The 26070-nt window shown below is 37.3% G+C and overlaps 1 protein-coding gene across 1 annotated transcript in view; it reads right to left on the reverse strand.

Annotated features, from left to right (window-relative positions):
- luzp2 (leucine zipper protein 2) overlaps positions 1 to 26070 on the reverse strand; it is a 157026-nt gene that overhangs the window by 53016 nt on the left and 77940 nt on the right. The window contains exon 2 of the mRNA XM_073850651.1: positions 1277 to 1388. Within this exon, the coding sequence (XP_073706752.1) occupies positions 1277 to 1388 (112 nt within the window). The remainder of the gene's footprint in view (positions 1 to 1276; positions 1389 to 26070) is intronic.

Below are 26070 nucleotides of genomic sequence, written 5' to 3' on the forward strand. Positions count from 1 at the left end.
TCTGGAATTTTCCGCTGGCTCTGATGTCTCTAAAATGTTTAAACATAAGATATAATTTGTTTTGAGTAAATCTAACGGGCAGTCTTTGGTCTCATTAATCTATTGTTTTTATTTATTTTATTTTATTTTTTTTACAGGGTTTCCCGAAATTGAGGAAATCAATATTTTTAAGACAGAAAAACGACAAATCATAAATATATATATATATATATATATATATATATATATATATATATATATATATATATATATATATATATATATATATATATACATACATACATATATTTTAACATTATTGTAGTCTTGTTAAGGCTTTGTAAATTCCAGCATACATTTCAGCAATACATTTTACAATTATATTTCTGGTCCTCGAATCTGATTGGTTGATAAAAGTGCAATATTCTAGTGATAACAGCACTCCAATCGGTTCAGCGTTTGTATCACTCTGCTTGCAGTTTTTCTCACAGCGAGTGTCATGGTGGACGCCCAAGTCCACTATTATTGTATAATTTGTATCTGTTTTGGTGTCACTGAATGAAGTTTCAAAAGTTTTTAGGCAAAAATATACTTGTATAGACTTCAAATATGCGTTTGAAAATTTGCTTCAACATTTTTGGAGATGTGAGCTCGCGGCCATTCAGCACTCATGAACCCTCCAAGAGCAGCCTTACCTTGGCCGGATCTGATGTCTCTAAAATGGTTAAACGTGAGATAAAATTTGTTTTGAGTAAATCTAATGGGCAGTCTTTGGTCTCATTAATCTATTGTTCCATAGCATTCTGTTTTATGAAATAATAATTAGAAATAATATCTCATTGTGAAGTGTTATATTTTACTTATTAGAAAGATATGGTATGTGTGCTTTACTGGATTTATATATTAATTAAATTAAATTTCATATTCTTTTTGTTTTTGGTGTTTGCAAGGATACAAAACAAAAATTGTGGAAAAAATGTCAGCAAAAATTTAAAAAGAAAAACGTCTGCCCTAAATAATTCAATATTTCTTTGAACAACATGTCTGAAAATGCCATAAAGTAAAAATGTCAACTAAACATAAAAAAGCAAACCAAAACATTTTAAAAGCAGACTAAGATCTGAGTAACAGAAACGCCATGAATAGCATTACAGCTAGTGCAAAACCTAGGAGTACCCACAAAGTGCAAGCAATAAATTATGTAACAAATATGCACTATGGATTATTAAAATATTCAAAGGAACATAAATCACTTTAACTTGCCCACCAGCCCAGTGGAGGAAGGGAAGGGTCTTACCTGCAGGTTCCCCTTTATGCTGTCCAGCTCCTTTGATGTTTTGGAGAGTTGTCGCAAAATTCCTGTCCTCTCTGTGAAAACCTCCTTCAGCTTCTTTTCCAGCCCCTCATAGCTACAGAAAGAGAAAAGAAATAGGAAGATGACTTCTTTAAATCTATGGCACGCCTGGCAAATTCATTCTGCACGGCGGGTTACAGCAGCCCAAAGGATCTAAAGCTATTGTGAGTGGATGATGAACTGAAGGAAAACATCCAATAGTTCATCATCAAAATCATGAAAAAGAACTTTTGACCCGGACTCAAAGTCACATCAGGCTCTGTTTCAGGATTTCATCATGTTAAAGGCAGCAGACTGAGAAAACGAATAGTAGTATTTTTGTGGAAACTGTGATACATTTTTTTTTTCAGGATTATTTGATGAATAGAAAGTTCAAAAGAACAGCATTTATTTGGAATAGAAAACCTTTGTAACATATAAATGTACCCTTGCTGAATAGAAGTATTTCACCTCCATAAATACACACTTATACATATTTATGTACTTCGCTGTCAGAATATCGACACTTTTCTAAGCCAAAAAGACAGACATAGCTGTGCATAGACAAAAAAAAAAGAAAAAAAAAAAGATAAATAAATAAATACACCGTGCCATGATTTTCTTTTGTCATCGTCCCAAATACAAATCATAAATAAGTTATGTAGAGTACAGTCAAATGCTTTCAACAAAAGGCTCTTTGCCAACATATCCTGTGCTGCTCACAGCCGAACATTTAAGCTTTATGTCAGTGAAACTAAAGCACAGTCATTTGAATCTCCATGATGAGAAAGCAACACCTGTGAAATAAATAAATCATGCTGGAAAGCATCGTGCCTATAAAACTCCCACAGTGTAATGCTTGTGAAACTGATCAAGGGTGTGGGCTGGAAGAGACAGATAGAGATAGAGATAAATCAGGCTCTTGCTACTAGACTTGATTATTATTCAGCGCAGTTGGGCTCATCCAGGGCAGACCTATGAGGGGTCAATAATAGAGTCTGGCTCTAACAAGGGGTCAGTGTACGGCTGCTTAATGTGATCCAGTTAGCCCCTGCTGGTAAATGCTGTAACTACAATATCTGAAAGCAAGAAGCTCTTCATTGATGACTATTCAACTACAGCTGTGTATTTTGCTAAAATATATACACTTCTTTTTAAAAGCAACATATATTTAGCTAATAGGGATGTACAAATCAGTACTTTATTGAGTTTTTTAATTCATCGGTATCAGTCGATATGCTCATTAACACTGTTTTTACATCTAACACTCATTTAATCTTTAAAAAATATGAATTTTGAATTTTAAGACTGTTCAGTGTAATCTTTAGAAAATCATGTTTTATACATGTTTAACAACTTTGTGATTGTGCAATGCAACATTGGTAAATAGAAGTAGACTTTAGTTTTAAAAAGAGTTCTTGTTACAGGAACTGAATGTAATGTTTTCATGCACGTTAATGCAATTAGCTATAAATTCTAAAGTGCTTTCTTTTCCCCAGTAAAGCAGGACTTGAGTACATCTTTATAAGTATTTTCATAATTACTTTTATCATCTTTGAAATGTAGTTAAAGTGAACTGAACAAATGTAATGACAACCATTTATGATAAGATTAATTACACTTTAAAGCAATTTCTTTAAAACTTGTATGTCATGTCTTTAACTATACTGTAATTACACATTTTGAATGATGGAGTTGCAATTTAGTACATGTATTAACTTTAAATGTAATATTGAATAACACACTACAGTTAAAAATACAATAAGTTAAAGCTAGAAGAACGCATGAAAAGCATGACAAAAGATTAGGTAATACTTTACAATAAAGTTAATATTAGTTAACTACTTCAGTTAACATGAACTAAGAATTAACCATTTGTACAGCATTTATTAAACTTATTGCTCATTGTTCGTTCATGTTAGTTAATACATAAATGTTAAAAATGACACCTTATTAATAATTATTAAAATAATAATTAAAGTTAAAGTTTATTTGTCATTAAAGCCTTTTATTTTAGTAATAATAAGGCTACACTGCAAGAGCATTGCAACTAACATACACTACCGTTCAAAAGTTTGGGATCAGTACGATTTTTAAAGTTTTTTTTTACAGAGGTCCGTATATTCATACCCCTGGCAAATTCTGACTTAAAGTTACTATTTTATTTGTTGTTGAACCGAAATGACACAGGCTTCTGCCAAAAGAATGATGATGCCTCTTGTACATCGTCTTATTATCTTCTGGGAGACGTCTGTGTCATTTCTAATCAAAAAAAAAAAAAAAAAAAACTTGCCGGTTACAAAAAAGTAACTTTAAGTCAGAATTTGACAGGGATATGAATAATTTCGGGCTTGACTATATATATATATATATATATATATATATATATAGTGTAACATTTAAATATTGCTCATTTATTAGTTTTCAGTCTAGAACTTTGAAATCAGTGCAGCCAATTCATTGTAACATAGTACACGTGACATTTAAAGTTTAGATGATTCCATAAACAAAGGAAGCAGTTTTTAAAATCACAGGCTTTTTGCATCAGCCAAGCAGCTGCCATTAAATGACCGCAAACACTAAAGGATGGCTTTCTCCAGATATTATCAACCTCCTTTGGCTCAAGACACAAACAGCTTCATTGCCACAATGGTACAGATAACCACGGAGTCTGTTCTCCACATATGAAGAATAAATTGGTCATTACTGTCACGGGTTGATAATTATGCTGTGACCTCTTTTGACACAGCTGTTTTGGCAGGCTCTCATACGAGAGAGACCACAGAAAGTGTTCTAATGAGAATCAGCCTGTCAGACAAACAGGCTTATAATCGCATGCTGCACTCTACGGCTCCTCGATGCCAGCGATCGCATAATTCTGATTAGAGCCACACCATGTGAAGGCTGACGATAAACCACGATCCTTCTTGAGGAAAAGGTGGTTAGCTGTAAGGATCTGCCAGAAACAATCTGCACACATGAATGGTGATGCTGTCTGAAAAACTGATTGTTCAGGATGAAGGGAGCTTTGAATAACAGCACACGACAGGCAGAAAAACAACCGCACGCATACGCGGCCTCATTAGATAGAACCTCCCTACCCACCCAGTACGTCTCTGCGCTTGACTTTGAATTATATGAAACTGATCTTCTTCCGTAATGAAGAAGTGCTGAGCCCTGGTCATTAAAGTGGAAAGTGCTGAGTTTCACAAGTCCAGCGCACGAGCTGCGGCTACAGCTCAGTATGGATGTACTGTATAGGCCTTCGACGCCGAGGTAAAGATCAGATGGAGTGTGACTGGGCTTTAGCCAACAAGGCAGGACCCATCGCTCCTCATCTTCCATTAGCCACTGTCGAACTGAACATTTCCTGTAAAGCTAATGGCTTTACAGTGCAATTTTATGTGCTTTTAGAATGACATAAGCCCATAAAGAAATTGTAGCACCATGAATAATGGATGAACTGAATGAACTGTATTTACAGACAGACAGACAGTTATGTACTGTATGTGTAACTAAGTGTAAAGAAGACCCTAAATAATGTAAAATAAACATGAGCTTATATTGATCCCCACAGGAAGAGGGGTAAAACATTAGTGTAGGAAGAAAATGTGCTAGGGGTACATTTTCAAGTAACTAGTAAAGTAACGCATTACTTTTTAACTTACAAGAAAATATGTGAGTTACTTTTTCAAATAAGTAATAAGTTTTCCCATGTATTGACTGACAGCTCTCCTGTTGCCATGTTGAGAGAAATCAGGAGTGAGCACAGAGGTGTTGTGTGCACTGTGTAAACATGATGTTACTGCACTTCTAGACTAGATTAATTCATCTCACTTGGACAAAAACAGATGCAGTATACTTCAAAATGAATAAAAACAGTGAAATGCAAACCAGCAATAATTAAATATGTTAAATCACACAAATATTCTTGTATTTATGTATTAAATCCCGGTTTATTAACTAGTGTCTTCGCTGCTGGCCTTTGTTGATCCAATTTAATGATATAAATAAGCAAAAATTACTTTAAGAGGACACTGGTAGCCCATTTTCCTCAAGTTAGTATAATTCTTTAGAGTCTTTATGAAATGCCTACAACATACTTTGGTTAAAGTTCCTCAATGGTCATGTAAAACAACACCTTTTTACCTTGTCAAAAACAGCTCTGTTCATAGTGACCCGTTTCAATGCGTACTCTTTAAATGATAATGATCTACTGCTCACTCCACCCCTCTTATCCATTTTTTTGTCTTCGAAACTCGTGTTCACTTTTACATCCAACTACAAAACACTGCCATTGCTTACAAGACATTGTTGTCGCTAAAGCTGCTCGAGCGCATAGAAAATGGCGGACAGCATACAACTGCCTGAGGGGGGAAATATGCTAATAAGTGACAGTCCATCAGTGGTCATGGGCGGGGCCTGAGCAGTATGACATCATACTGCTCAGAAAATGAAAACAGCTTCACTTCACTTCATTTTCTCATGCACTGAAAAATACATCACAGAACAAAGAGGAAACTGACAACACGCCGACAGACAAGACAGAGCTGGTTACTTCTGGTGTGAAACAAGGTCTCAGCTTTAAAATGTTGCAATTTTTAAGAAATTCTTTGAGCCCTGACAGACCATTGCATTCCTGTATTACACTCTTAAAAATAAAGGTGCTTCACGATGCCATAGAAGAACCTTTTTTGTCTAAATGGTTCCATAAAGAACCTTTAACATCTAAAGAACCTTTCTGTTTCACAAAAGGTTCTTTGTGACGAAAGAAGGTTCTTCAGATTATAAAATATTAAGAAAGAGATGGTTCTATAAAGAACCTTTGACTGAATGGTTCTTTGTGAAACCAAAAATGGTTCTTTTATGGCATCGCTGTGAAGAACCTTTTAAACCACCTTTATTTTTAAGAGTGTAGATCAATCGACATATGAACCGGTTGTATTTTCTTATTTACTTAAAGCATGAACTATTTATAATTTCTCAAGTTTAAGTCCATCAAAACTAATCTTCTCTCCTGTCTGATTTGTTTACCAGACAAAACAGCATATTCGGCATTATGATTGGTCAGATTCCCTGTCAATCAAGCTGTTTGTGAAGGGTCAATTGAGACAGTTTAGGTTTGGGGATTAAACATTTTTTTAATTTTTTTTTTGCATCCGATGCCCTCTTTTAGGTAAACTAACATTTGTGCTTAAATTTTTTTATTGCTTAGGAGTGTTGAACTTTCTTCTTCTGTATTCTACTGTACTGTACAGAAGTGAATTCACTTTTCATTCAGCCTGAGGCCTATTCATTTCACTTTTAACGTGAAAGGGCTTTTACATTTGCTAAGAATATAACTTTTTTTATATTAAAAACAAATAAGCAAGCACTGCCCAAATTTAAAAAGTAACACAAAAGTAACATAACGCAATACTTTACATTAAAAAGTAAATAATTATAGGGAGTAACACAATAACACAGTAATGCATAACAATATTGTAATACATTACTTTTAAAAGTAACATTCCCCAACGCTGTGCATAAACTATATTTTTACATGTTAAAGAATCCATATTATTCGCAGAAACCAAGAGTATATTTTTTCAGCCCTAATTGTTATATTATATTAAAATAGACCAAGGATAAGTGTGACACTTGCAACTATTTTTTGAAGTCAGTTTTGAAAATATGCACATTTAGTACCTTACCTAAAATGCAATGCTTATATAGTCTTATAGTCTTATGCAAAAAAAAAAAAAAAAAAAAAAAGCAATAGATAGCAATAGATAGCAAGTTACAATTTATTTTAAGGTCCAGTTCCCACTATTAACTACAACTTTTGCCTCATTAAACTCTTAAATACTGGTTATTAATAGTAAGGTAGTTGTTAAGTTTAGATATTGGTAAGATTAAGGATGTAGAATAAGGTAATGTAGAATATGATTTTTTTATAAGTACTAATAAACAGACAGATCCGCTGGCAGAAAATGGCAGTTTTCAAGTAGTGGTCTATGGAAGTCATGGAATAAAAAAATAATAAAGGTCAATTTGAGATTATATTTCAAAATTCTGACTTTATTCTCGCTGATAAGAAAAAAAATCTGTTGAGGAAAATCAACTCATCATTCTCTCTTTTCCCCTCCACTTGGATTCATGAGATTATATCCCACACTTTCGTTTTTTCTTTCCTCAGAATTGACAAACTATCTATTATTGAGTTAAATTGAGTTAAAAAGTCAGAACTAGGAATATAAACTCGCATTTGTGAGAAAAAAGTCAGAATTATTTCATGCTGGAACTGTAGGGCTAATACAATATATCCACTATTAACAGCATATGTGAATATTATGTGGACAAATTGTTTAAATCAATCATTAATGCTTTAAAAGTAGAGTTGTCATAGCAGGTTTCATCCATAGTTTGTGTGTTTAAATGTCAAATGGCGTCTTTGATGACAGTATGCTATTAAAATTATTTGCATTTTGATTCTGACATCAAAAGGCCTATAGACAACTAGTGAGAACTGGTCCCTATACTAAAGTGTTACCATTCAAATCAATATACACATATGATGTCAGTTACATAGAAACTTATTACGTTTTTTACTTTTTCATTCTCGATTCTCAATTGTATTTATAACTTCTGTACTGCATTTTTAACTACTTGAGTTGAATAGTTGCGCTCAACCAGATACAAATGCATCCTGCAGCTGCTGAGTATTACGACCAAACATCTGCTACTAAACAGCCTGTTAGGGCTGTGTGGGATTTGATGTCCTCTATATTTTTTCTGCATGCTTGAGATTCTTGGTTATGTCAATTTTGCATTAAATATGAATGAGAACAAAAAGGAGGAGAAAAGAGAGATAAAAAGAAAGGCGCTAAAAGAAAAATTGCTGGGGAAAGCAGCATTACTCCTTTTAAACGAGCCACAGTGCTGTGTGTAAAGGGACGTCGTTGTCTTTTGTATGCATGCTATTTTTGTTTTAAATCAAGTCTTCATGTGCTGTCATTCTTTGAGATGAGGAAGAAATTGGCTGCTGGATAATGTGGAGCCTTACCATTGATACAGTCACTGGGACCATTGACTAAATCTCTAAAGGTATAAAATGATGGAAATAAAAATGGCAATAGAGCTGACCATCTAAATTCTACACTTTATAGCCTATTCATCTGCATAAAACCTTTCCACAGTAGCAGAATGCACATAAATATGCAACAGTGAGGAAATAAACGGGAAAAGGCACTTTAGCCCTGTTGACACGCTTTGCACAAACACAATACAGTTCATATTGAGCAGAATAGTGGTGTGCAATGCCTAATCCAACAAAAACCAATTCACATGTGAAGCACAAGAAGTATATTTGAGTAGAAACACATGAAATGAGTTTGATGTGCACTGAAAGAGAAGCAACATTTCAGACAGCTTTGAAATACATGGTTGCCCGAAATCATTTGTGCAGGTAAAGCTAAAATTGGAGCACTTGTCTTTTTTTTTTTTTTTTACAGATTACTGTGCACATATAATCTTTTTCTACGAGACTAAGTTTAAAGAGACTGAGGCGTGAAATTTCAGATTCATGTTTTCATGTTGTTTCTCATTCCATATGTAGTTGCAATGAAATGCTCATCTATAATTCTACTACAAAATGAGCAGGCTAACATCTGGAAACAACCTGCGGCCAGTGTTCTTTTTTTGTCTCTGCTTCTGTATTCAGATCACCATTGCTCTGCTTTGCTTTGCTGAAATTGGCTAGAGTTTGAGCTTCAGAGTTGACTCATAATTGCCCGATATCTCATTAATAATTTGTCCCAGGCGTAATCTTGAAATTGAAATATAATCCATAATGTATTATTGAGCATTTCATTCAGGCATGCAGACGTGACTAGATAGGTACCAGCCATAGCCTGCATGTCCTATTAAATTCTGCTTAAAATAACAAATTAATTGAGGTATTTTGGGAAGGTACAGGGTTGTTTGCCGTAGATATGTTTTGACTCTGTTTCCAACTCTAGACATGTGATATGATTCTCTCCAGCTGCTCTCTTGTCTGGTGAGATGTTAAGCTGTTTAATAATGCCCAGCTGGAGGTGTCTAGAGCCCCCAGTTTTACAGCCAGACTGGTAGTGTTGTCACAGGATGTGGAGGATTTTATTTTAGGCCAATTTAATACCTGGAATACATTTTGTACCTCTCTGCACACTGTTAAATATTGGGCAGGATACATGCAGCGAGCCACTAAGCTGGTGTGTCCTAATGCAATAAATTATGCCCTTGACAAGCACTCTTTGACTATATTTTACATTGTCTGATACTGTTATTTTTGTTTGCTTCACAGGATTTGGGTGGACATATACATGTAGATGCAAGAGAGCCTGATAGCACAGTGCGCATCAGCTAGTTTGGAAAGGCTGTAATTAAAACGCAAATATGTCATTAAACCTAAGGACAGAATCAAAGCCTTTCATTGTTGTACACAACAACAGTCATTTAAATTGTCAGTTTGTATACAATTAAGCAATGTCACATGAGTGCTGTAGCTCTGAATATAGACAACAGCTCAACAGACAAGAAGTTAACATTAGGTAACTTAAACAACATTGCCTGTTACATAGTTTTTGCTCTACCAAATCAACTGAGTGAACAATTCAATGGTTCACTCATAAGGATGGTTCCTAAAATGAAGGTGAAAAGTACCTACTACTTCCGTCAAGATTCTGAAGTATGCATTTCATGAACACTTTATGTAACTATTACATTATAAAGTGACACATTCCACAACCTGCTGCTTTGGCAGATTGGCTAGAATATAAGCTAACAAGATAGTTTTGACTTCTGAAATTTACAGGATGTTTTTATAGTACAATGACATCTTATATGTCAAAAGACCAAGGGAATTTTGATTGTTCAGTTTATGACCCCTATAATGAAGAAATTGGTAGAGTAAATGATTCAATGACTCACTGGCTCGTTTAAATTACTTCTTTAAAGAAATCAGTTAAGCAAATGATTTAAGACAGTCACTTGTTGACCCGTAATGGGACATTGCTGTACTGTAAATATGCAGAACTCAACCTGATCTTTAGGCAAAAACATATCTGTGGGAACGTTTTCGCGAGATGCGAAATACGAACCAGTAGGTACATATCATTGCAGTTTCCAACAAAATTTAACACTAGACGTGGTAAAACAGCGAGCACTTGTAAACACTTTCGCACAAAGTTATGATTAAAGCTTCATATGTTTTGCTTTCCAAACGTAACAAGCATGCGTCAATAGCTCAGCTGGCACAGAACTGGACTTAGGATGTGGAATCCTTGGGTACGAATCCTGCAAAAAACATGACTCATGATTAAAGAGCTGAAAGATGAGAGATCAAAAAATAAGCTAAAATGGCATGCTTGTGATTGTGTTTTTATGTCACATTCGCTTTAGTTCATACTATCGTGTAGGTTTAATCTGTTCCGGGGGAAAAAAAAGAACACTCTTTTAGCACCACTCAATGGACATTTCACATCGAATATGTCACAAAACGTACATGGCGGTGCATATTTTGCGCCTTGTGGAAAAGTTCCCACATGTAGGTTTTCATCATGAGATAAGGTTTGTTATTTTTGATTTCTCAGTTCATGACCCCTTTATTGATGAAGAAAATGGTTGAGTAAATGATTCAATGACTCACTGGCTTGTTTAAATGACTGTTTTAAACAAATCAGTTAAGCAAATGATTTAAGACAGTCACTTGTTGACCCCTAATGGGATATTGATGCACTGTAAATATTCAGAACTCTACCTGATCTTTAGGCAAAAACATATCTGTAGGAACATTTTCACAAGATGCGAAATACAAACCAGTAAGTACATATCATTGCAGTTTTTTACAGAATTTAACACTAGAGGTGGTAAAACAGCGAGCACTTGTAAACACTTCCGCACACAGCTATGATTAAAGCTTCATATGTTTTGCTTTCCAAACGTAACAAGCTTGCTTCAGTAGCTCAGCTGGCACAGAACTGGACTTAGGATGTGGAATCCTTGGGTACGAATCCCACAAAAAACATGACTCACGATTAAAGAGCTGAGAGATCAAAAAACAAGCTAAAATGGCGTGATTGTGTTTTTACGTCACATTCGCTTTTGTTCATACTATCGGGTAGGTTTAGATGTAGTGCAGATGGTACGTTGTTTTAAAACGTCACGGAGCATTAGAGTTATAGCGCCACTCAACAGACATTTTAAGTCAGAACTGCAGTGACACATACAAAACCAACGTCACATGAAACGTACCATATGTACGTTTATCTGTTAGAACAGTCTTTTAGCACTACACAGTGGACATTTCACATCGAATATTACACAAAACGTACAAGGCGGTATTTATTTTGCGTCTTGAGATCAGGTTGGTCATTTTTTATTTATCAGTTAATGACCCAGTTAATGATGAAATTAGTTGAGTAAATGATTCAATGACTCACTGATATGTTTAAATTACTGTTTTAAACAAATAAGTTAAGCAAATGATTCAGGACAGTCACTTGTCGACCCCTAATGGGATATTGATGTACTGTAAATATGCAAAACTCAACCTGACCTCATGGCGAAAACGTATCTGTGGGAACATTTTCACAAGACGTGAAATATGAACCAGTAAGTACATATCACTGCAGTTTCCAATAGTAATGAACACAGAATTGCACAGAATTATTATTACAGCTCCATATGTTTTACTTTCCGGATGTAACAAGCTTGCTTCGGTAGCTCAGCCGGCTAAGGACGTGGAATCCTTGGGTACAAATCCGGTGAAAAACATGACTCATGTTGAAAGATGAGAGATCCAAATACAAGCTAAATTGGCATGCTTGCAATTGGGTTTTACGTCACATTCACTTTTGTTCATACTGTCGGGTAGGTTTAGGTGTAGTGCAGATGGTACGTTATTTTAAAACATCATAGACCATTAGAGTTATAGCGCCACTCAACAGACATTTCAAGTCAGAACTGCGATGACATACAAAACCAATTTCACATAAAACCTACCATACGTACGTTCATTTGTTCCGGGGAAAAAAAGAAAACTCTTTTAGCACCACCCAGTGGACATTTCACATTTAATATGTCACGAAACATACATGCCAGTACGTATTTTGTGTCTTGCGAAAAGGTTCCCACATATATGTTTTTGTCATGGGATCAGGTTGTTCATTTTTGATTTCTCAGTTCATGACCCCTTTAATGATGAAGAAAATGGTTGAGTAAATGATTCAATGACTCACTGAGTTGTTTAAATCACAGTTTTTAAACAAATCACTTAAGCAAATTATTCAAGACAGTCACTTGTTGATGGGATACTGATGTAGAGTAGAGTTCTTGGGTGAATGCTGAATAGCTGTTTTTATCATTCATCAGCTGGGAATATCATTAGGAAAGTGTTACTGTTGTAGCTGTGGTTTAAACTTTCCTATTCTCACAGAATTAAAACAATTATTAAAACTTTATAGTTATATTTATTGTCACAGTTTTCGTTCATGGTGTGAACAATCTTAATGCAAATACTAGTGTAAAGAAATTCAAAATACACATTATGTTAAATATTAGCTTTAGTCAGAGTTGCTTTCATGCTATCATTATATCTTGCTTAGTAACAATATTTAGTTTACTCATGCGCAATTTTTGTTTTGTGTGTATTAACAGATTCTATATAATCTTTTTATCAGAATCACAATTAGCTTTAAATCTGACGTGAGTGTAAATACAAGCTTTAAATAATCTGATGCTTTGAAACAAGCCATTTTATTGGAAGCGAAAGGAGGAAAAAAGGCCCCAGAATAGTAGTTCACAATTCAAAGGTGTTTGTGGCAGTGATCAATCAGCAAAAAGAAAAAAAGAAAAAGAATGACTGATGCTTGGAAATTGTCCAGCCCCATACTGAGCCAAGAGCAGTTCAGCATGCAATGCTGCAATTTCATCCTACAAATCACAGCTCAATATGCCATACTGACCAGACATGACAGATTGCTCCACTAACATTATGGAGAAAAAAGTCACAGGAGGTACACAAATCACAAATAGCGCTATTTGACTTCTTCGTAAATCTGCATTTGGATTTAATTTAAATTAACTTCAAGTATGATTGCTCCATCTATATCTATCTATAACATCTCATATTTTCTAACACCAGTCACAACTGCCTAAAATCGTGATCTTGTTAGGCAAGAGTAACTATCCCCGGTTAATTCACTGGGTACGCATTTTAATTATGTAGCATGGATTACCAATATGGCGAGAAGAGTCTTTGTTTCATTCCAAAGGGCAGTGAAACATTAAAAATCAATCTCTTTCCATTACCCACAGATACCTGTATTGACTGGCTCACAGCGTCCCAGCGTTCTCACATATGAGAAAAGACAGCAATCTGACAGGGCCTGCAAAGACAAAAGAATGACCTTTTGGGTTTAGTGCGAGGAAGGGTAAAGTGTCGCTGTGGGATGGTTCAGGGCCTCTGCGCTCCAAAGGCAATTTTCAAAAGCCCGGGACACACGTGTACACACTTTCTCCAGTCAAGCGTTTAGGAGCGCTGCCCTGGTTCAATGATCCTTCTAGGAAATTTAATTTGATTTTCCTTTTTGCCATTTCGTGTTATTAAAGAAGAGGAAAAAACGTTTAACTATCAGCCAACAAACGAATCTGTACATAACTGAATCCGCTCCTGAAATGTCAAGAGGTTTTACTGTAAAAAACTAGTAGAGAAAGTGACAAGAGGTCAACAAAAGAAGACTCTGATGCCCAAACATTTAAAGAGACACACAAAAACTTTTCTTCAAAAAGGATGCATTAAAGGAGAAGTTCACTTCCAGAGCAAAAAAAATACAGATCATTTATTCACCCCATTGTCATCCAAGATGCTCATGTGTATCATTTATCAGTCGTAAAGAAATTATGTTTTTTAAATGAAAACATTTCAGGATTTTTCTCCATATAGTGGACTTCTTTGGTGCCCCAGAGTTTGAACTTCCAAAATGCAGTTTAAATGTAGCTTCAAAAGGCTCTAAACAATCCAGTCCAAGGAAAAAGGGTCTTATCTAGTGAAACAAACTCTGTGTTTTCCATCCCACATTATTGTTTTACCATTTTTTAAAAGATAAAGGGCATTTGATCTTGTTTGCATGTTCACTTGTAAACACTGGGTCAGTACTTCTGCAGCGATGTAGGACAATTTTGAAGTTGGAGGGAAACTAAGATGGGAGTTTTTTGACATACCCCATCCGTCTTGAACTGGAATACACAGAGTTCACGCAGAGCTGGACAAGATGGGCAGTTGAGGATAAAAGGTATATAAATTGTAAAAAAAAAAATATTTTTAGAAAATAACGGGTCTTTTATCATTTAGAGCCCTCTGAAGCTGCATTTAAACTGCATTTTAGAAGTTCAAACTCAGGGGCACCATAGAAGTCCACTATATAGAGAGAAATCCTGAAATGCTTTCCTCAAAAAAAAAAAAAAAAAAAAATCATAATTCATGTTCAATTAACAATGAAATCAATGTTCTATTTATTAAAGCAAAGTATGAATCTCATTAAGTTCGTGTTTTAAGCATTTTACATTTATTCCAAAATAATAACTGAAGGCAGTAACAATTTATTTTATTTGTGAACTTATGTTCAGCTATTTTTTTAATAGCAAACTTTAACTATTTTGGATGTTTTTGGATCAACACTCATCAAAGATTTTTTTCGGCTGGGATCATTTAGAGCCCTCTGAAGCTGCATTTAAACTGCATTTTGAAAGTTTAAACCCCAATTTATTCTCATTTACCAACCACATGCTTTAGTGGGACTGTTAAAACTCAATGGGCTCGGAAAGGTGAGAGATGTGGACTCCCACATTAACTCTACCTGCTGGTGCAATGTCTGTCACTATTAGACAATGTCTGTTTAAAAAAAAAAAAAAAGTTAATACAACTTTTTAATGTTGTATTTTGTACTGGCATTGTTTTATTATTTTTAAAGTACTAGGATAAGATATTCAGGTACAAACAGGTTCAAATGATTTTTCTCTTTTCTATTATTGCACACTGGGGATCAGAAAGAATGATACTAAAATCAGTTCATAACCCTAAGCACTGATGTTGCCCAGACTAGACTATTATTATTCCGTCGGGTCCGTAATTCTATTTCAAAGATGCACAGTATCAAGTAGCATTCAATCCTTTTACATCAATTTGGATTAAATGAAAATGATAAGGTGTTCTCAGACTGCAAGCCCACATGAACACGAGCAGTAAAAATGATTCACCACAGTCCGTAATGAAGTGTTTTGTGTCTCCTCGTGGCGCCTCATTACCGAGCTGCTGCCCAAGGTAAGCACTATATACAAAGCGCTGGGGTCAAATCTGAGAAGGGCATAATGTGTCATTTCCTTAATCAGACCTCTTGAGCCGATGGTTCGAAATGATGTTAAATGACAGAATAAAATTGAAGGCCTTGCTGGTTGGGATTAATACGTCTTGATTGCGTATCAGATAACAAGCAATTATTTGAGCTTGTGGGAATGGGATTTTGTAATACTTTGTTTGTTTATTGTTATGTAGCAAGTAGAAGGAGACAAACTAAATAAGCATGCCAATCTTCACCACCCGTAGGGAATTAGACTCAGGTGCAATGTTTTCTCACAGGGCTTTAATTCACAGCGCAAACAGGGAATTCAACATCTCTGCTTAGCACCTATGTGCTTATGGAAGTGCCAGTACTGACTATTTATCCTCTGTGTAGCCAGCTCAAAGCATTCGCATATTGCCTGAGGCTTGCACCTGGTTCCTTTGTGAGGAGAAATTATTAACCCTCGTCGCCCGCATTATGAATTGTCTCGCCACCTTCGCAATATATGCGTGCCAAGAGGAGCGAGAAACCTCACAAGTCCCGTTCCAGTCAAATGGCAGTCGTCTCCTCCGGTATACAGACTGCCAAAGGTCTCCCCGCAATCCTGACCCCTCATCCGTCTTAGTGGAGCTCTGGCTGCATGGGCTGCGCTCCTCCATGCTATAAGCTGCCAACTGCTGCGTTTGCCAATGTTTGCTAAATGAAATGATTCCAAGTGTTGATCCTGACCAATGATGTCGCTGTTTAACAGTCCTCGCTCAACCTCAACTGATCCATCTGCATCAGTGTCTCTACAGATTTATGTAAAAGGGAGTGAAAGACAAAGAGAGAGACAAATGTGCATCTATATACATTTTTATAAGAAAAATGTTTATACACTGATACTCTTGTGCAGAGAGGCTTAAAATGTCATCAGCAATAGTTCATTAGTGAAAATTAATAATGTAGGAAAATAGTTACTACTACTTAATTTGATTTAAAGTGAAATTTACTTGATGAGAATTATTTGTCTCAAAGCCAGAATGGCGTTTGATGAAATGCAATTAGTAAATAACGTGACATATAATATGTTTTTTTTTTTTTTTTTAAGATGCATTAAATTGATGAAATCAAAACAATAACCCTCTGGTATTTGGTCATTTTAGACTGAAAAAAAAAAAAACTGTTTTGAATTTGTATTCGCTACTTCATTGGAATGGTACGAAACTCAATGACATTTATGGCAGTCACTATGTGACCACAAAATATAAATAAATAAAAATCATGGACTTAATTCGACAAAACTAAGTGGTTGTACAAAAAATTGTTACACTAGTGTTGTACCTAGTTAAAAATGACTGCCAAATCAGCCAAAAACACGGACACCAAAGAAGAGGTTACACACTAAAACAACAAAGTACAAAACAGACACACACAACGCACTATTATACACACAAAAATTAACTGGTGTGGCTGTAACAATATGGCAAAATTGAGCCAAAAGACTCAAATAAGAGATTGAAATCAGACTGATTAACCTCTATATAAGGCGTCTCTGTTCATTTCTGTTACATTTTTGTTGAATTTTGATGTTATGTGTAACAAAATGAGAATCTTTGAGAATGTCTAAATGTATATCTAAATCCACAACCTAATAAAAATAAGTCTTTATGTCTAAAAACAACTAAAGAATTTATAAGCCTTTTATATAGAGCTATATAGGAATCTAGTGGCTAAACCATGAAATTGTAGATGTTTTTTTCTTTTTTTTACTCTGACCAGATGGCATTATTGGCATTGTCTCTATTTTAACATAAAATACTGTCATAACTGAAAAGTAATATAAAAATGGGAAAGAAATTGATCATAATGATTGCATACATATTAATTAGTACCATGACATTCTCTCAAAATACAAAATAAAAAAGTAAAATATTATATATTAATATTAAAAATATTATGGAACAAAAATAAATTACATTGATTTTACTGAAAATAAATAAGTTAAATTTCAGGTGTTTGGTCACCTTTGACCGCGAACAACACAAGTGTGACTTCCAAGTGAACAATACCAGAGGGTTAATTTGTGTGCCATTAAAATATTAACCATGTTTTAAACATTGATAATAATTTGTTTCTTAAGCACCAAATCAGGATATTAGAATGATTTCTAAAGGGTCATGTGCCTGTACAAGAATAAAATATTTAATATTTTAAAATATATTAAAATAGAAACCAGTGGCTTATAATTGTAATAATACTTAAAAATATCACTGTTTTACTGCAACATAAAGTAATCTCTACAATTACAAGTGTGGATATTATTTTCTGGATGTTTCATGTGTTATCTCGCTAGTTAACAAACTCCCTTAATTTAAATACAGCGTGAGATATGCCATATGCTAATTGTGACATTAAATTAATTAACAGTGTTTACTTCTGTGCGCCATTTACCCTCCAATTGTTTACTTCCACTTTCTAAATCTAGTAATGGGAAAAAGATCCACAATAATCTTTAAGGATCAGTTGAAACAAGAACAACTGATCTAGAGAACGATTGAGACCTGATGTTTTTTGTTCTCTCTTTCTCCCTCTTCCTCTACAATCATGTCTGAGCATTCCAGCTGAAACACCTGACAGTCCTGCCATTGGCAGGAGTGACTCTAAGTGATCTGCAGACTTTTAAAGGCTGATATTTGTGGAGGCATCGCCACTAAAGCTAGTGTCAGGACCGGGGGACTGTTGGAGGAAGGGGTAATGGTTTCACTAATCTTGTACGTGCTAGACATCCCATTAAAGTTGTAGGGACAAGATGTCAAGGGAACAATCAGTGACCACTTAGAGCCACACAAAGCAGGTGTCAGGGTTCTTTCACATGTAGAAATGAGAATATCTCTTCAGGTTATCCACTGGCGTCTACGAAAAAAGCAGTGTGGTCAAATTGGGTGTCAAGCACAGGTAAAGGCTTGACATTTGGAAGTGTGGCAGATAGGCAATACTGTTCTGCAGGCAGAATTACTTTTGTCATTTGGTACATGTGAGTGTGCTGCCCTGATGCTGATGGGGTGAGTCCTATTAAGAGACTCTTTGGAAAAGGGATTCAAAGCGCCATCGCTTTTGATGCATGATTTGTTCAGAAACTGATCAAACTTAAAAGTCATTTTGATCACTTCTGAAACTTTTGAGAGGCGTTTCTACTCAACCCAGTCAATGAGTCTGTCTGACGGTAGCCTCAATTATCTGTCCACTCGATTCAAAAATGGTCTTTGTGTTAAACGGGCAATACCTGGGTGCTAGCGATAAGCATTCGCTGTCACCTGACAGCTGTTTATTAGGGTTTGACAGCATACCAACCTTTTGGGTTAATTCACACCCAGGCTGTCATACTGATACACACCAGCTGTGTATGTGTGTGTGTGGGTAAAGTAACCTGCTAACATGTCTGACTGAAACCAATCAAAACTTGGCAGGAGATTCCATTCATAGTGCTCGATTTCAGTGTGTGAACACAGTGGTGCTCCACATTTACAAGCAGTAATCGATACGCTTTGAGCTTTCACAAAATCACATGCTCAGCATATTCACAAGGACTGCTTACATGAAATAAGAAAAAAAATGACCATGTGTATTGATGTAATCAGATATTCTCTTTTAAGCTGAGCCTGTGGCCTGTTTTAATCCTGCATTTCAAGTGTGGAGGAGATAAAAGCGTTATTATTTTCAGGGTGGAGAGCTTTTGTTATTTTCCTCAAGGGCACTTACTTTCGAAGAATTTGTTTACCATGAACAGAGATGTTGTGCTCAAGGACAATAATTAGACATTTCACAACCCCCTTAAGAACACTAAAACATCCCACAGAGCATTTCTGCAAGCAAGCAGTAAATACATAGCCAAAAGAAAGTAAGACAGAAAGAAAGAGACAAATGAAATGAGAATCACAATTTTGATTGATTGATTGATTGATTGATTGATTGATTGATTGATTGATTGATTGATTGATTGATTGATTGATTGATTGATTGATTGATTTTTCTTGGCCACTCCTTTTTAATCCAATGAAAAAAATCTGACTAATCAATCATGAATCAGACTGAACTGGTTCTGAAGTTCTGATTCAATGATTCAGTGATTCAGTCACAACAATTAACAGCTCACTAAATTAAATTTGTCATGATTTATCATAAAATCTTAATGTGACTTTAAAAGACTTATGATAATGCTTTCCTGCCAAATGCAGAATTTTCTGTTATTTATGAGACGTTTCTCAGCCAAACAAAAAAATTCTGTTTATTTATGAGACAGTGCTTCCCTGCCAAACACAGAATTTTCCATTATTTATGAGACATTTGTTTGACGCTTCCCGTCAAACAAAGAATTTTCTGTTATTTATGGGACGTTTCTCGCCCAAACACAAAATTTTCCATTAATTTATGAGACAGCGCTTCCCTGCCAAACACAGAACTTTCTGTTATTTATGAGACAGCGCTTCCCCGTTAAACACAGAATTTTCCATTATTTATGAGACAACGCTTCCCCACCAATCATGGAATTTTCTGTTATTTATGAGACAACGCTTCCCCGCCAAACACAGAATTTTCCATTATTTATGAGACAATGTTTCCCCGACAAACACAGGATTTTCCGGAATTTTTATGTTATTTAAGGGTCAACGCTTCCCGTCAAACACATAATTTTCTGTTATTTATGGGACGTTTCTCGCCCAAACACAAAATTTTCCATTTATTTATGAGACAGCGCTTCCCCGCTTAACACAGAATTTTCTGTTATTTATGAGACAGCGCTTCCCCGTCAAACAGAGAATTTTCTGTTATTTATGAGACAATGCTTCCCCGCCAAACACAGGATTTTCCCGATTTTTTTACGTTATTTATGAGACAACGCTTCCCGTCAAACACAGAATTGTCTGTTATTTGTGAGACAGCGCATCCCTGCCAAACACAGAATTTTCTGTTATTTATGAGACAACGCTTCCCCGCCAAAAACACAAAATTTGTTGTTATTTATGAGACAACACTTCCATCCCAAACACAGAATTTACTTTTATTTTTGAGACAACACTTCACTGCCAAACACAGAATTTTTCGTTATTTATGAGTCAATGCTTATTTATGAGACAACACTTCCACAGCAAACACAAACAGCCAAACAGTGAACTTTCAGTTTTTTATGAGAAAAATCTACACTGCCAAACACAATTTTCAGGTTTTTTTTTTAATGAGACAACGCTTTCCCGCCAAACACAGAATTTTCTGTTATTTTTGAGACAGCGCTTCCCCGCCAAACACAGGATTTTCCAGAATTTTTACGTTATTTATGAGACAACGCTTCCCTGCCAAACACAGAATTTTCCTGTTATTTTATGAGGCAACACTTCCCCGCCAAACACTGAATTTTCTGTTATTTTTTACACAACGCTTTCCCGCCAAACACAGAACTTTACGTTATTTTATGCTACGCAGCCAAATACAGAATTTTATGTTATTTATAAGACAACGCTTCCCTGTCAAACACAGTACTTTACGTTACTTATTAGACAATGCTTCCTTGCTAAACATGGAATATTACATTATTTATTAGACAACGCTTATTTATGAAACAATGCTTTCCTGGCAAATTTTTTATTTTTCCCTTATTTATGAGACAACTGTCATGACTCTGGGCTGCAGCTTTTCCCTCAGCCACCTGAGGTCGCTGTTTCCCCTTCCCTTGCACTGCACTTCCCTGATTGTATACACCTGTCTTAATTATGTCACCTGTTTCTCCCACAGCTGTTCACTATTACCACAGTCTTCATAATCTCCATTCTCCCACCACTCTTGTGAGTCTGCATTGTTTCCTGTTTCCTGTCTCTATGTTCCCGGACCTTGTTTCCTGTTGCTGTTATCGCTGCTGCCAGTCAGAAAGAAGTTATGCTGAACCGCTGCCGCAGTCTTCACCAGCTGATCCTGTGAGCCGGCTAGACCGGCATTCTTGCATTCCAGCGAGTTTATACTGAGTGCACAGTTGTGCCGCGGTCCTCCCTGGGCAAACCGGGATTCTAAAAGAGCAAATTTCTCTCACATCGCTGTCAAGAGTATTCCTTCGGGATGACTTTCCGGCCGTGTGTTTCTGGGTAGTGGTGACTTTCTTTCAGGCTTTCTTACAGGCTTTGGACGAGAGACGTGGATGACTCCATCAAGTGGCAGCGAGTCGCGAGCACGAATGGCGACTCCACCCCTGGACAGTCCAGCGGATCGGAGTCTTTTTGGAGGCCCAGATAGATCTGTTGGCCTTCCCAGAATCCTCCCATTGTCAGCTTTAACACTCATCAGTGAAGCTTCCCTTGGCAGGAATGCACTGGCACACAGCTGGCCTCCGGGGCCTTAGTACGCCTTTCCCCCAGTGAGCCTCCTTGCACAGAACTTGTGCAAGGTCAGGGAGGACGGGGAGCAGGTCCTGTTGGCTGCGCCACATTGGCCCACCTGGACCTGGTTTGCTGACCTCTTGCTCCTTGCGGCAGCCCCTCCCTGGAAGATCCCCTTGAGGAAGGACCTTCTTTCTCAGGGGATGGGCACTATCTGGCACCCGCGTCCCAATCTGTGGAACCTAACACGTGTAGCTTCTGGATGGGACACGGTAGACCTCTCCAGCCTCCCTAACAGGCCGTGGTAGAAACTATCACTCTATGTACTGAGGTGGAGTCTGTTCGTTGACTAGTGTACCTCTCGTGAGAGGACCCACAGAGATGCCCGATTGCAGTAGTGCTTTACTTCCTGCAAGAGAAGTTGGAGCGCAGGCTGTCCCCTTCAACTCTCAAGTGTACATTGCTGACATTGCAGCGTATCACGATGCAGTAGATGGAGTATCCATTGGGAAGCATCAACTGGTCGTGAGGTTCCTCAGAGGTGCGAGAAGGGTTAATCCCTCTAGACCGCACCTCGTACCTTCTTGGGCTCTCTCTGTCGCCCTTCAGGGCCTGCGGGGAGCCCCCTTCGAGCCGTCGGTTTCAGTCGAGCTTAAATTCCTGTCGCTTAAGACAATGCTCCTGACCGCGCTCACCTCCGTCAAGAGGGTTGGGGACCTACAAGCCTTCTCTGTCAACGAAGCATGCCTGGAATTCGGGCCGGCTACTCTCACGTTGTCTTGAGACCCCGGCCTGGCTATGTGCCCAAGGTTCCCACCACACCCTTTCGAGACCAGGTGGTGAACCTGCAAGAGCTGCCCCCAGAGGAGGCAGACCCAGCCTTAGCGTTGCTGTGTCCCGTTCGCGCCTTGCGAATTTACGTGACCGCACCTGGAGCTTGGACGCTCCGAGCAGCTCTTTGTTTGCTACGGAGGACAGCAGAAGGGGAATGCTGTCTCCAAGCTGAGGTTGGCCCATTGGGTGGTAGATGCCCCCTAGGAGTTCGAGCTCACTCCACTCGGAGTGTTGCCTCCTCCTATGCGTCGGTGCACCGCGCCTCGCTAGCAGACATCTGCAGAGCTGCGGGCTGGGTGACACCTAACACCTTCGCAAGATTCTACAATCTCTGCGTCGAGCCCATGTCCTCCCATGTGCTAAGATAACATCAGGTAATCGGCGGGAGGTCGGCAGGTGTCGGCTTGCTGCGCCATTCCCACGGGATCCGTGCGAATGTTCCCTTCGGTGAACCCTGGGTCCTCCATGCCCCGCAGTCAGGACTAGATGCGGAGTAGTCCACGACTGTGCTCCGACTGGGTCTCCTTCGCCCAGAAGGTTGTGGCAACATGTCTCAGTATTCTTCCACAGTCAGCCAGAAGGCTGTGTTTCCCCTCATATATCTATAACCAGAATAGATATATTTTATTGTCTCTATTCCACATGCCTAAACCACATGTGCTCCGCCCCCCCACCCCCACCCCCAACCCACACTTCAGTACAACTGGCGCCCTTACGTATTGACTCCACTGTCTGACACATCCGTCTGCCAGCATTGGTCTCTTGCGTAACGCGGCCTTAGGGTTGTGGCCTTTTCCATGGGTCTGTTCCCATATGTAACGTCGTAGTGAAACGACTGAAGGGGAACGTCTAGGTTACGTACGTAACCCTTGTTCCCTGAAGGAGGGAACAGAAACGTTACATCCCCTTGCCACAACCATAGGTCGCGCTGACGCCGGGCTGCGGCTCGGCTTCTCAGCAAAAACCTGAATGAGTGGATGCACGCCGCCCTCTTATATACCCGTATGTACAGGGGATTGGCATTGCATGCAAATTCCACTCGCCGTTTCTCATTGGCCTTTTCTATAAAGCTCAGAGGTGATTAGTCACTCAAGCGAGTTCCCATATGTAACGTCTCCGTTCCCTCCTTCAGGGAACGAGGGTTATGTATGTAACCTAGACGTTATTTATGAGACAACACTTCCACAACAAACAGTGAACTTTCTGTTTTTTTATGAGACAATGCTTCGCTACTAAACACAGAATCTTACATTTATTTACAAGACAAGGCTTAGCTGCCAAACACAAAATTTCCTGTTATTTGTAAGACAATGCTTGCCTTTCAAACACAGAATTTTCCATTATTTATGAGACAACGGTTCGCTGCCAAACAAAATAATTTCTGTTATTTATGAGACAACGCTTCACTGTCAAACATGAATTTTCTGTCATTTATGAGACAGCGCTTCTCCGCCAAACACACGCGGAGACACTATCACACTTCCCCTGAATGAATCCAGAATCTCCCGATCTAAAACACAGACGAGGAAGACACAGAAATGAGCAATCTCATATGTAAGTAGATGCATATGAAAAATAATACGTTCATTAACAATTAACAGCATATAAATAAAAACTGCCTAATGTTACCAAGTGTAATTCCAGGAAGTGGTAAAGGACTGTGCAAGCTTTGGGGCTGCTGATGGAAGCCATCTACTGCATCTTTGCTTTGATCATCGAACTGAATATGATCCAGATTTAGTCTTTGATAAAAAAAAAAACATGATTTCTCAAAATGTTGCTTTTTTATGAAACTTACCTACATTCAAGTGTTGATAAAAAAAGAATGCTTGAAGCTAGTTTTAAAAGTAGAGGCTCAGTTCTTTATTTTGATGTATTGCATGTTCAGATATTCATAAAACAAAATATTCTGGGGGTCATGAAATTTTAGTAAAAATGATCAAAAATGCCATTAGTACTGTAGCTGGCAAAAACGCGGGCGGGGAAAGAGTTAAAAAGGATATCAATTAGAAATTCACATTTTGTGCTTCACAAAATGACAGAAAGCCAAACCAATTTGGAACAACATGAGGGTGAGTAAACAATGACAGAATTTTCATTATTGAGTGAACTATCCCTTTAAGTGCATTGTAATTAGATTTGCTTGTGCTTCTAATACTTCAGATGCAACAAAAATCCACCAAACTCAGCAGCTCAGCATGAGGGGTTAAGGACTTGGCTTTGAGACAAAGCCTAACCCTTCAGCTAGAGGCTGCTAGCTTCAAACAGCTCCAGAAGTAGGGAGGCTGCTTCGGTTCCTCCTCTTATTACATTGGACAGGGACTGGTTTAAAGTCATGCTAGCTTAGGAGCTAGAGTGATGCATTTGTCTCTCTGCATTAGATTCAGTTGGGTTCTTCAGTTTGGAGCACACTGACACACAATGACAGTGTGAAGGTCAAACATCATCATCTATATCTCACTAGAAATCACAGTTCAGACTCAATGTATACAAACAAACTTTTGGACACACATGCAAACATGCCTGGGTGTTGTAGCTTGACTGTCTCGGATTGGATCTTAACTTAAAATCACTTTTCCCTAGTTTAATTAATTAGTCTTTTAACAATGTCCAAGATGTATCAATTTGTGTCCTGAAGATGAACAAAGGTCTTACGGGTTTGGAACAACATGTTGGTGCTGATTTAAATAAACTCAACATTTTGTCTCTTTGGTAAGCAAGCATACATTAGTGTCAAAATGAAATAATGTTAACATAAATATTGAAATGGTTTATTTCACTCATTTCACTCACTCTTTAGATTATCATTGTTTTAAAACATCAAATCTGTTAGTTTTGATAAAAATCAACCCCTGCCGTGACATACAAATGCCTGAAGCTTAAGAAACCACCTTTCAGTCCACAAAATAACAAATCATCAGAGATTTCGATTAAGATTAAAGAAGTGATTTAGAAGACAGAAAAATAAGAATGATGCGAATATGCAAATGACAGTAAGTACTGAACACTGACACACAAAACAACTAAAATGAACCAAAAGAATTTACTTCTCTAAACAGTACAGACAAAAGTATGGTTGATTTACTTTCTGTAAGATACAAAAGGATTGTATTGACATGTATGTCTGTGAATGTATTGTATTGTGTAATGTGTATTGTTGTGAATTAATGTTAGACAGTAAACGCAAATAGGATCCAAGACAATTTTTGGCAGAAATTCC

This window comes from Garra rufa, chromosome 11 (genome assembly GCF_049309525.1).
Source record: "Garra rufa chromosome 11, GarRuf1.0, whole genome shotgun sequence".
In the NCBI taxonomy this organism is placed as follows: domain Eukaryota; kingdom Metazoa; phylum Chordata; class Actinopteri; order Cypriniformes; family Cyprinidae; genus Garra; species Garra rufa.